Source organism: Thunnus thynnus, chromosome 4 (assembly GCF_963924715.1).
Source record: "Thunnus thynnus chromosome 4, fThuThy2.1, whole genome shotgun sequence".
In the NCBI taxonomy this organism is placed as follows: domain Eukaryota; kingdom Metazoa; phylum Chordata; class Actinopteri; order Scombriformes; family Scombridae; genus Thunnus; species Thunnus thynnus.
Genome location: NC_089520.1, coordinates 17,965,930 through 17,978,123, shown reverse-complemented (window position 1 = coordinate 17,978,123; position 12,194 = coordinate 17,965,930). Strand labels below are relative to the sequence as shown.

Below are 12,194 nucleotides of genomic sequence, written 5' to 3'. Positions count from 1 at the left end.
TCTGGGCATTTATTGATTTATACTCTGTAATGCTCAATGGAAATAATACTGTCATATTATTTTATTATTGAATCTTCTCTCTTTGTGTGTCTGAAACTCCACAGGTGCGTAGAGCCATCATGCAGATGTTATTCCCCACCAAGTCTTTCAACTGGTTGCGTCACATTGGAATTGCTCTTGTTCTGCTCACTTTAATCAACATGCTGGTGATATTTGCTCCTAACATTTTGGGCATCTTCGGCATCATTGGTTAGTATAGCAATGAACATAAAGCTAAGATAGTATCAAAATATGTTCTGGTTAGTGAACACTGAAGCATTTTGTCCTGTAATACTTAAAACTGTTCAAGGCAAATCACCATCAGTCTTTTAGGTTTTAAGGAGGGTTGTTGAAGAAAAATCATCACTATGACATGACACACTTGCAAGTTGTGGACTAATAGCAAACTTCCTATCTTATATCATAAATAATGACATACTTGAAAAGAGCTCCAGGCCTCATTTATCCACCTCTTAGCGTTTGTTTGACTATAGATTACACTGTCATACATACGCGATTATGGGTTACTTATTCTGTCTCTGTTTACAGACTGAATCATCCATGTTTGTCATGGCAGTATCTCTTACTTTTCAGGTTTTTGTAACTTCCTGTCACTAAAAACATTAAAAGCAAGACCAAAAAACATGACCAGTACATGTTGACACATAGGCAAACCGATGGCCCAAGTAAATATTATTGTCACACTCTGTTCTCTGATTGGAGGTCATGTTTCATAGGTCAGAGGTGAAAGTTGAAAACATTTCAGTTAAATGAACACCAAGCACATCTTCAAAGAAGCAGTTACTTTGACAAACACGTGAGAGTGCATAAAGTTCACACTCCAATACACATGAATGTATGTCTCAAAAAACCAATAATACACTTTGTATTTTCAAAATATTATTTCCAATGCACTTTCACTGCAGTTAAACAATTTCTTTAACGGACTTTGGTGCATTTTCCCCCCATTTTTCAATTACATTTATTTTCCCAGAGGATTTTCTGAGCAGTGTTGCAAGAGTTTTATCTATTGTAACCTGTAATGAACGGTGTCTACTTGCAGCTGGAAACAACAACAAATTTTTAGTGCATGAGGACAAAAATTCTGGGTGAAAATCTATTCAAACAGATGTGATCCTGGGTATTTTTCAGAGAAAATTAGTGAAAATGATGAGCCTTCTGTGTTTGTTTATGTTTGTGTGCCATTTAAAACTGGAAGGGCTATATGCTTTGTTTTTGACAAACCCTTCCACTTTGTCTTTACAGGCGCAACGTCGGCTCCCTGCCTCATTTTCATCTTCCCTGCTGTCTTCTACCTCCGCATCGTTCCCAAGGAGGATGAACCCCTGAGCTCCGTTCCTAAGATAGTGGTGAGGCATTCAGATCGCTCTTGAACAATTATGCTAATTTGTTGATCAGAGTTTGTGCTACAGGCTTTTTATGCATACCACAGTTGAGTTCTTGATAATTAAGCCTCTGATGTTTTTCCCTTCATTCTTAGGCTCTCTGTTTTGCTGCCTTGGGCATCTCCTTCATGGTTATGAGTCTGAGCTTCATAATAATCGACTGGACAACAGGGAGCAGTAATGCCCATGGAGGCCACTAGATCCTGCTTCAGTGTGTGTGGGCTCGGAAATAATGAAAAAAGAACTGGTCAATGTAAAGGGCACACTGTCACCTCAGTGGGAATACACTACAGGGCCGCCCAGCACAGAGCCTGGGGTTTGATAACAGTACAGAATATAAGTGTCAAGGGTTGGAATCACACTTGTATTCATCAAGTTAAATTAACTTTTTGATTATAACTTAACACACATCTAAACAAAATCCTTTCATAATAGCTTTCTATAATTCTTGAAGAAATGCAATGGTAATTTAGTGTTTTCTGATCTCTTTCTATCATCTGATAGTGTGACTTAAATCTATCCATGAAGGTGAAATGGTGCCTTCCTGTTGCTTCTTCTTTATTTACCCACAAACAACTGCAGCTGGTACTGTATAGAAAAAAAAAACAGTTGGCATGATTGTCTGGGAGGCTCAAGAGAGGAAGGCTTCAGATATACCTTTACATGTGAAACAGCTAAATAACTCATTGGTTATTTTCACACAATTATTGTTTTCCACGTGACGCACAAGTGGAGGGCAGTAGAGATTGGAGAAACAGTCAGATGATTCCACCCTGAACCAGCAGCACTGCAGCAGGACTGTTTATCATCATGTAATATAAGACTACGAAGTGCTCAGAATGCAGATAACATTTCATTTTCATGATCTGACGATTCCCAGAGTTGTTAAGTGCTGTAATATAATACAGGCTAAGCTTTGGTGCCATAGATCAGATAACTCTCCTCAGAAACCCTGGTGCCTTTTAGCATTTTGGAACAGCGCACAAACATACAGTAAAAAAAACAAAAAAAACAAAAAAAAAAACAGGAGTGTATATTTATTTTGCTACTATATCTGTGCTTTTAATTTCAAATTGACTATATTTTACGACTGTATATGATGATGAAGTTGATGATCCAAATACATAATGTATTATTTCAGTTTTTGTTTAAGCTTACAATAGTAGCGATAATGGGAAGTGTTACAGACTGACAATATTTTAAATCTTTGATAAAATACAAAGACTGATACCTCCCTTTGTAAAACTCTTAGCACATATATGCCTACCTGTGACCTTGAGTATAAACCAAGTACAGTTCAAGTTTACCCTCACAGTTCACCCATGAGTCCAGTTTCTTAACCTCTTAAAGTGTCAATTTCTCCTCATAAATTAGTCATTAGACTTCTATAAATTCGGAAATAATTCTTCACTGTTGCTTAAATTGAATGAAAATCCAAATTCAATATGCCATATTTTTCAAGGCTGCTTTGGATACTCAGATTAGGTAAACTACAATTTAAAGAGTCAATGTGCTGAAATTACAAAAACCAAACAAAAAAAAGACATTTCTCTCTATTAAGTGAGAAAATATGGTATCCAGGGGTAAGTCAGAAAACATTGTTATCTTTTTTGTAATTTGGCGAACACATCCTTTAAATAAAGATGTGGGTTTGAACAGGCCAGCAACGTGAATTTGTAAAGATGATTTTTAACAAGATTTTTTGAATAATTTGAAGGTATAATACACTTTTGTGATGCTGCGGTAACGTCATTGCTGTACTGGTTTGTTGTATTTTCTTCTTCTTTCACACTTGTTGAATATTTAGACCTGCATGTTGTTTTTGTCCAGTCCATCCTGTAGTTGGTGTAGTGACCTGCACAGTCACAGAGATTTTCCATTTCACACTGTCGTACATAGATGTTATTGTAATACTGTACATTTGGTATCTGATAGTGAAGTGAATCAAAGTCTCACTCAGTGCTGTAGTTATGATATTAATTAGTAGTATGAAGTACTTCTTATAAAGACATAACATAATGTTTCAGACTGTTGTGATGTTCAGTCTGTGGTGTCACATTCATGTTGAGCTTAATTGAGGGATGTGGATGATTACTTTGAATTTTGAGACACATAATAACACTGACAAACTGCATATATAGTATATGTGCACTTTGTATAGATTACATGAGCATTTCAGTATGTAGAAATACACACAAATTAGTTTTAAGTTTAAAAAACAGTTTTAAATCTGGAGAGAAACTTAGAGAAATGTTATGACTAATAGACAAATATTTGCTGCTTTTACCCAAAGATGGTTTTATATTGTATCACATCTCTCAGTCTTCAGAAAAGACTTGTGTGAATCATTACTTCTCTCATCTTATTTATATATATATTACTCTATGTTGTGTTTGTTTAGCAGTTTTGATTCCTGATCAAGGTGTTTTTACAGATAAATTATGAACAACAGCAGAATATTTAGCGCACATGTCAATGTCCGTCCCTTGCTTCACATATTCACAGTAGTTGTGGTGTAAATGAAGGGTTGTTTAGTCATGTTTAGTGAGGAGTTGTTCTTCACGTTAAGGGATTGTGCCAAAATAACAACTTACTACCTACTGTTCTGAAATGCCTTTAACTTTTAAATAGGTACCACAGGCACATTATATCAATTATGCATTTTTTCGTGTACCTAAACAAATTTATTAAATATTCTATTATAGCTGTTGTTCAAAATCTCTGGAAATGAAACAACTATAAATGAATAACAAGGTATATGAATTTTGATGAATAAGATGTGGCTTTATATAAATAATGTATATAAATGTAAACCTTTTATATTTGTGATGCATATTTACAGTAGCTTTTAAAATGTACATAGCAGGGACAGTTTTAGTTTGGCAATAAAATAATTGTAGATGTTTTTACATTGTCTCTGTTGTCATCATTTCCCCTTTGACTCAAATTGATTCTTATTTAAGCAGCACACATTTCTGGTTAATGCATTATTTAAATATACTAATGAATAAAGCAACTTGTTCTCAAGCAATCATTTGAGTTTTGTGAGTTGCTATTAATTTCTATACAATGAAAAGATTTCAGTTAAACCATGTTTTTACATTAATGAGACATTTGTACTGTAGGAATATACCATCTTCAACCCCAAACACACACATACACTTTTGTACAGGGCTTAAAAGAAGATCTGTATCTGTCAAGGTGGAGCCGTGTTTACAAAAAAAAAACACCAAACCTGAACTAATGCAGGTTTTTACTGTTACACATAAACAGCTAATTCACTTCAGGGTGTTTATGGTCAAAATAGCAGAGAAGACACATAGGCTAGTGTCTTTCTGGCACTCCAATCTTATGTCCTGTTATATTTACTGACTCATATAACAACAAATGTAGCAGAATCTATCAGGGTCTAAAAGGAAAAAAAACAAAGAACATTTTTCATTGAACACATTATGTCACTGCATTGCCCTAATCTGAACATTACTATGTTTTACAAATATAAATAAGGCCATACTAAGTCTAACCTTAAGACTACTGTCAAACAATGCAGGTTAGGTTTAAAAGTAGCGTGTAGGCTTAAATTATATTGTATTTTAATTATTAATAAAATGCTGAGATAAATTTCAGCTGGAACAAACAGTAATCAGAAGCAAAGAAATAAGCAATATTCTTACACTTTTTATTTTTTGACTGCCCACTATTCTACGTCTCTCCTCTTTTAATAAAAAAAAAGTATTTTGACTCTAAATTTATCTTAAGTACTTTGAACTGCACCTCTTGTATGAAAAGTGCTACATAATAAAGTTTATTAGCTATAAACTGCCAACAACCAGAGAAGATATCTAGTAATGTCCATTTGAGGTCGCTGTAGGCCAATTCTTCTATGAGCCTAATTATGTGCCAAGATATTTCATAAACATTTGACACAAAGACCCATCAGCCATTTTTAACAGCCCATCCTGCGTCTTTGCACACATAAACCCGCCCCAGCACGGTTCAGTCAGTCAGTGTGAACAGTTCAGGCTGCCGTATAATGTTGCGTTTTGTCGTCTCAGTGGCTGCATCCCTGTGAAATGCAGAGGAACGACGCTGGCACAGCGACCACTGCAGTCTGCGCACCGCACTCCGCAAATCACGCCTCGCTGACTTCCCCTCTAATTGGTTCCACACAAGCCACCGCGGAGAGCTCACCTGTTTTAATTGGACTATCGCGACCAGTTGTCCAAGTGACGTCGGTACGATTGGTCAGCTTCTTCCAATTGTCACAGGGATATCCGAGGATTTTCGCGCGAGCCCTAATTGAGCACAGAAAAGGACTCGAGAGACGCGCAGCTCACCAGGCCGAGAAGACAAGTGAGCCAGTCATCAGGGAGCAGCGAGCACAGGCATCTCAGTCTGTGAATGGATGATGGACAGAAAGCTCTGAACGTTTCGAAATGGACCGCCGCTAACACCCTGAAATTTGGTGTAAAAAAAACAAATGATTTGGAGGCATCTTACGCAGCGCTGAGCTCCAACATTGACTTTTTACGCGTGGGTAACAACTCTGGAATCGACTGTTTTCCTCTCTAGACGGCAGTGCTGGAAGCAGGAGCTGCTCAGTCGTTATTCCTGGCATCGGCTGGCACGCTGAGACCATCAGCACTAAAGCCTTTTTTTGCGCAAGTGGTCGGTGCGCCCCTGCGTTTGGAGCCATGGGTTGTACGGTGAGCGCCGAGGATAAGGCGGCCGCGGAGAGGTCAAAGATGATTGACAAAAACCTCCGAGAGGACGGAGAGAAAGCAGCCAGAGAAGTGAAATTGCTTTTATTGGGTAGGTTGTTACAGCCTTTTATCTCATTGCTCTTCATGCGTCATTCAGAAACTAAAACTATTGTTTGCTGCTGCAGATAAGAAATATCTCCACAGTTTTCGAGTGAAATCCTGCAAAACCATGAATCATAATGCCATAATTTGATCAGTAACTAAGCAGCTTAACATGATGCTGTTGTGGAAATATGAATAAATGAAATAAATGAAAATCTCGCATGCAAGTTGTAATGAATAGAAATAAAGTTTGGACTTTATCAAGCACAAAATCATACATAATAACATAAAGCACCGCATATACAGGGATAGAGCTTCCATATAGACTAGACAGGGGCCTAAATCATGTTAGCTAAGTGGCCACAGAGAAAGAAGCAATTTCAAAGTCATACTGAAACACAGCCTGTAACCATGTTATTAATTAGTCAACACAGGAGTCCATATACTTGGAGATAAGTCAGATACCATCATGTCAACATGCTGCACAGCTTCTCAGAGCTCTGAGCTGGCGTTTTGCCCAGAAAGCTTAATTCAATATATCAAATGTGTTGACTAGATATAAACATTAACAGGGTTACACTTCATCACTACTGCTAAACACACATCCTGTTTGTCTGTTGAGAAAACAGAGAAAACAGCACTTTTTATTGAGTAGATTCATGGAACTGGAAAAACACACACACACACACACACACACACACTCCTTCCCTCCCACTCACTACCAATTTATCACTTTCCCTCTTATCCAATTCAGCTGTCTTTGTTTGCTGCCATCTTGCTCTTGATTTGTCTTCATCCTCATTTTTATCATTTAAATGTGCACTAAGCTCAGCTAGCTGACGGCTGACCTGGATACAATACCGTCTAAAACTCAGGATGACTGTGTGTGCTAGGGTGTGGGGGCGGGTGGAGTTGGACAGGTGTCATCTTGCTGTGACAAGCTGTTAATAGAGGGCAGGATCCAGCTAAGTGTTGGAGAGCTGCAAGATGGTTAGTTGTTAAGTTTTGATAACCTGAAGGCAGAAAGAGACAGAGGTGTTTTGGCTGCAATCAGACTCCCTTATTAATTAGCAAGAACTGATATTAATAATACAGTGTTTTGCCTTTTAATTTAGGTCTTAATTGAACTGTTCATGAGAGCAAATCTTCAACAAAATCAACCAGAATCTGTTATCTGAGGACCAAAAGTTCTTGGTTTGACTCTGTAGTTATGGTGTCACATGACCATAAAACCTCTCCTCTTTATTTAAACAGTTTCTACAGTAGCAAAAAGACACTTTTGGATAAAACCGTAATATCTTGACAAGTTTGGTGGCTGATGCACAATGAATGGTTTCACCCACTTTGATTTGACACTATTAAATGAGATTTGCATCTCGCACATTTAAGTATGACATCATTCTTTTGGAACATTTTAGATTGTCTGCAAATTAAAGCTGGACTGTATTTCAATATTATTATTTATCGACTTTCAGTGGAATCACATTGTGAATGATATATGATCTTATCATGTCATCATTCTACAAATTTCTGTTAAAAGTTATTGATTTTGAGAGAATATTATTAAAAACAAATGAAATTAGTTAGTTATAGACATATGAACAGTGGAACAGTTTCATTATTTTATATTTTTTGTATGATTTTGATTATATTTGCCATATCATGATATGAATAAAAAATATTAGTATAATGATAATGACTTCAAATATATCACCCAGGACTGTCAGTGTGTCTTTTTATGTTCAACAAGATAACAAATAATAATCAGAACAGGTTTTTAGATACAATTTGGTGTAACAACAATCTTAGAATCAACACTATAGTTGTGAGTTTATGAGTCTGTAGTGTTTATGTCTTTTTCAGGTCTCTACCTGTATCTATATCTGATAGTTATATTTATGAATTATTTTATAAATGTTACCATGTTGAAGAATATGATATTGAAGCAGTTTGGAGTCCATCTGTCCTATCACAATACAGTACCTCTCTGGTTGTCTTTCTCCCAAGATTTGTTTTCATGGCTCACTTCAGTCCTAAATCTGACATGTATCAATTATTCATGCAATGTGACATCTCAAATAGAGTCACTGGAATGATTAAATCAAGCATCCCCGCTGACCAGTCTATCAACTACAAGCAAAAACAGTATACTTGCATAGGGATGAAAAGTCACATTGACGTATTTCAGAGAGCTAACAGCACACACGGCCTGATGCTTTCGTAAACAACCTAAATATTTCACAAGATGTCCAATGGAATTTGATCACATAGATCTTGGCTACAAACTGGAATAGAGCATCACAGTTGCAGCTCTATCGGTGAAAGAAGTTGACAAAAAAATGTGATCATTTTTGCATTTGATATAAACACACAATGACTGTAATTTTTCGGCTTTGCACTGCCATGCCACTATTTACCACCCATTGTGATATTCACTTCAGTGCAAAATTGTTGAACAGAGAATAATACAGTCACTAAATGAATAAAATATGGCAACATCCTCCTGCGAGTTCCAAGTGGCCATTTCCTGACACCACTGGGAACATGCAAGAGGCTTATTGACTTTTTACTTTAAGATTGAGTTGAGAACATAATGTAGATGACATAATGGTTGTATTTGTTTCGTTGTGTATGAGAAGGTGCCAACTTGTTCTGGCAAAGAGAAGATAAGTAACTTGATGCTAGCCAATGAAACTTGAAAGGGGAGGCATCAAAGTTTTTAATGACTTTGCAGCATTCAGTTTAATGTTGCCCTTTTTGTTGTTTTGTCATCAAGGGTTCTTGGGGGAACTAAAAAGCCTGTTCCCTTTTTCCTTCCAGAATGAGTCTGTCATTGCAAACGATGTAGTTCAGGTTGCAAAATCCATCAAATTACTCCTCTGATGTTTGATAGATGTATGTAGCAGCCCACATGTCCTCTAACTGGCCAGTCTGAGTGAGTCATATTTCAGCACAGGGTTTGGAAGAAAAGTTGACAGGGCCATAGGAAACTCCTGTCTTACCATTCAGTTTTGTAATAAAACACTGATTGCACCATGTTGCGCCAGACTTGAGAGCTATCTGTGTAACAGCCTGACTAGATGGCACGTCTTTATCAGAGCTTAAACCAGGAACAAAAACCCACGTTGCACAAATCTATGATGCAACATCTCAGGAAGTGAGGATCATCAGTGTTTTGACTCCTGTTCCTGCTGTATTCAGAAAGGATTTTGAAACATTAGTATTCGCCAGTTGTTTACTTTTAATGATTTCATGTTGTGAAGTAGAACTGGTAATTAGCGTAATGTCGGGCTACAACTCACAAATTATTTTCATGATTAATTGTTTGGTCAATAAAATGTGAAAAAAATGTGAAAAAATGGCACTCATAATTTCTCAGAGCCTGTGGTGATGTCATCAATTTGCTTGTTTTGTCTGACCAACAGACAAGAAAATATTTGGACTTTTTGCTTGAAAATGTCTGAAAAATGATTATTTGATTATCACAATAGTTGCAGATTAATTTTCTGTCAACTGATTAATCAACTAATTGTAGTAGCATTAGCCTGAACAAGGGCATAGGTTTGGTTTCATAAGTGACATGAAGTCAGAGGTTCTTCCAAAAAAAATATAATGACTTTGGTTATGGAGATTTCCAGATCCAAGTTGTCTAATAAAAAAGGAAATAAAAAAGGGAAATGCTCACACTCATCACATTTAGTTTTTGTTGATAGACCTCTCATACTTTATGATAGATATACTGTATATTGCATTGACACCTTTACTAAGCACTGTACTTTACTGCCTTATCTTTAATTAATGTTAAATTCTAATATCTTTTAAGGAGAATGACTGTAAATAAAACTAAAGATTTTTTTTTTCAAAAAACATGCAGATGAGTTTGCAGTATTTTTTGCAGTCCTCCTCTTAGGCTGCAAGTACAACCTCTGAGTGTATAGGTGTTAGCCTTTGTAGCCTGATAGGCAAAACCATGGGCAAAGAAAGTCCACTAGAGGTTTGCTGGTGCTTGTAAAGTTTAACTGCATCCCTACAAGCAAGTCTATGCCAACCGTCATACAGTACTCAGAAAGTTTTTTTTTTAGGTCCTGACTGCATAGCAGTGGTAAGACTAATCTAAATGCAAAGCAATGCAGCCAAAGGCGAAGTCTACTGTCACCAATTTAGGTGCAGAACAGAAGTTAACCCTCAGAGCAACGATTTTCATCCCTGAGAAGTGAATGAGTACAGGATTGTTATCGTTCAATATATCAAAGCAGTATGATCACATTTAGCTCAATAGCATGATTGAGTACAGATTTGCTCCATAAAACTAAGTGTAAAATGTATTTCAGTTTTAATGTTGATTTTGAATATTTACTTACAGTCTTAAATAATTATTATTTCAGCACATGTAGAGTCATAGCTATTGTCTGTTACATAAGTAGCAAGTATATTAAAGGCACAAAGGCATATTTGAGAGGCAGTTTCTTCATCCAAAAAAGCTAAGTGAGGATATGCTTTTATTTTTTTTCAACTTCATTCCTTCATTCCTGAAATGAGCCTCCTCTGCAGCTTATCTCTAATTCCCACCCCAGGCAGACGATAATAATAGTGCTTCACAGACATGACTCACTTCACATGACAGAGACAAGGGCTCAGGGTGAGACTGTCCATCCAAAGATGACAACTTCACAACTACCCACAAAGTGAAAGAATATACTTACGTACTGTTAGTCACGTCTCTGGTGAATACCACTAAGTCCTCAATAAATACATGTGTGTTTATGTGCTGAACTAGCAAGAAATTGATCCTCACTGTAGTCACACATAGGATACATTTTTTAATCATTTGTTATCAAACTAAAAAAAACATGTTTTTAAATGGTGGAGAGTTAATTTGTGTGAAGAAATTAACAATGTCCAATGAATCCTTTGTGAAGATTTTTTTATTTTATTTTTGGTAGCAGCATAAAAGAGTGACCCCTGCCCAGAGAATATCAGGGACGATTTAAGGGTTTTTCGTAATGAGGCGGTTTGGCTTGGGGTCACAGTGAACTAATGAGCCAAGGAACAGCACATCTTTCAGGCTATGTGTGTGTGTGTGTATGTGTGTGTGTGTGTGTGTGTGTGTGTGATTTTGAGAATGTGAATGAGATGTGTACATGTGTCTGTGTTGGTCTTGATATAGTGGGACATGAGCTCTGAATATCTCCTGAGGCAGGATGGTGGTTTATGACATCCTGTTACCCTGTTTGGTATTTGTGGAAGTGAGAATGTCACTAATATTCAGGGTTATGTGTTTATGACTGTTCATGTTCAAACTTGTCCTTTTTATCCTAAGGACTTCACCTTTATTATACATTTTACAACCCACAGACAGGGAACAGACTGTTTAGTGTATACATAAGTACATGAAAACTATGTTGCACACTAGACCCCTTTGAGATTGATGTATATTTTACATTAGACAATATATTCATTGTCCCCTGCTAAATTAGAGTCACTGAAAGAAAGGATGCTCAGAGCTAGCAAAAAAATTAATATCAGCTTCATGAACATTTAGATAAAAAACAAACATGAAAAAACCAAATAATGTGTGGCATTCTCACTTCCACAAATACCAAACAGGATAACAGGATGTCACAAACCACCATCCTGCCTCAGGAAATATTCACAACTCACTTCCAACTATATCAAGCCTGCACAGACACATGTATACTCTTCCCCATATAGGTGTGCAGTATCTCATTCACATGATTCTCAAAATCAGACACACACGCAGCCTGAAAGATGTGCTGTTCCTCAGCTCATTAGTTCACTGTGACCCCAAGCCAAACTTCCTCATTAAGAGAAATACTTGAATCGTCCCTGATATTCTCTGAGCAGGGGTCAGTCTTTTATGCTGCTACCAAAAAAAAAAAAAATCTCTATCAGAGGATTTATTTGACATTGTTAATTTCTTTGG

At 36.7% G+C, this 12,194-nt stretch overlaps 2 protein-coding genes across 5 annotated transcripts in view; both read left to right on the top strand.

Annotated features, from left to right (window-relative positions):
- Window positions 1–4,354, top strand: part of slc38a3b (solute carrier family 38 member 3b) — a 29,579-nt gene extending 25,225 nt beyond the window's left edge. For both annotated transcript variants that reach the window (XM_067587109.1, XM_067587110.1), the window contains 3 exons: window positions 105–249; window positions 1,306–1,409; window positions 1,541–4,354. In XM_067587109.1, the coding sequence (XP_067443210.1) occupies window positions 105–249; window positions 1,306–1,409; window positions 1,541–1,645 (354 nt within the window). In that variant the 3' untranslated portion in view covers window positions 1,646–4,354. The remainder of the gene's footprint in view (window positions 1–104; window positions 250–1,305; window positions 1,410–1,540) is intronic.
- Window positions 4,355–5,388: 1,034 nt separating this feature from the next.
- The window catches only part of gnai2b (guanine nucleotide binding protein (G protein), alpha inhibiting activity polypeptide 2b), a 42,328-nt gene continuing 35,522 nt past the window's right edge, over window positions 5,389–12,194 (top strand). The window contains exon 1 of one of the 3 annotated variants that reach the window (XR_010928149.1): window positions 5,389–6,257. Coding sequence is in view for 1 of the 3 variants with exons in the window: in XM_067587112.1 (XP_067443213.1) it covers window positions 6,140–6,257 (118 nt within the window). In the remaining 2 variants the exon portion in view is untranslated. The remainder of the gene's footprint in view (window positions 6,258–12,194) is intronic. The other 2 variants (XM_067587112.1, XM_067587113.1) reach the window with 2 other exon arrangements.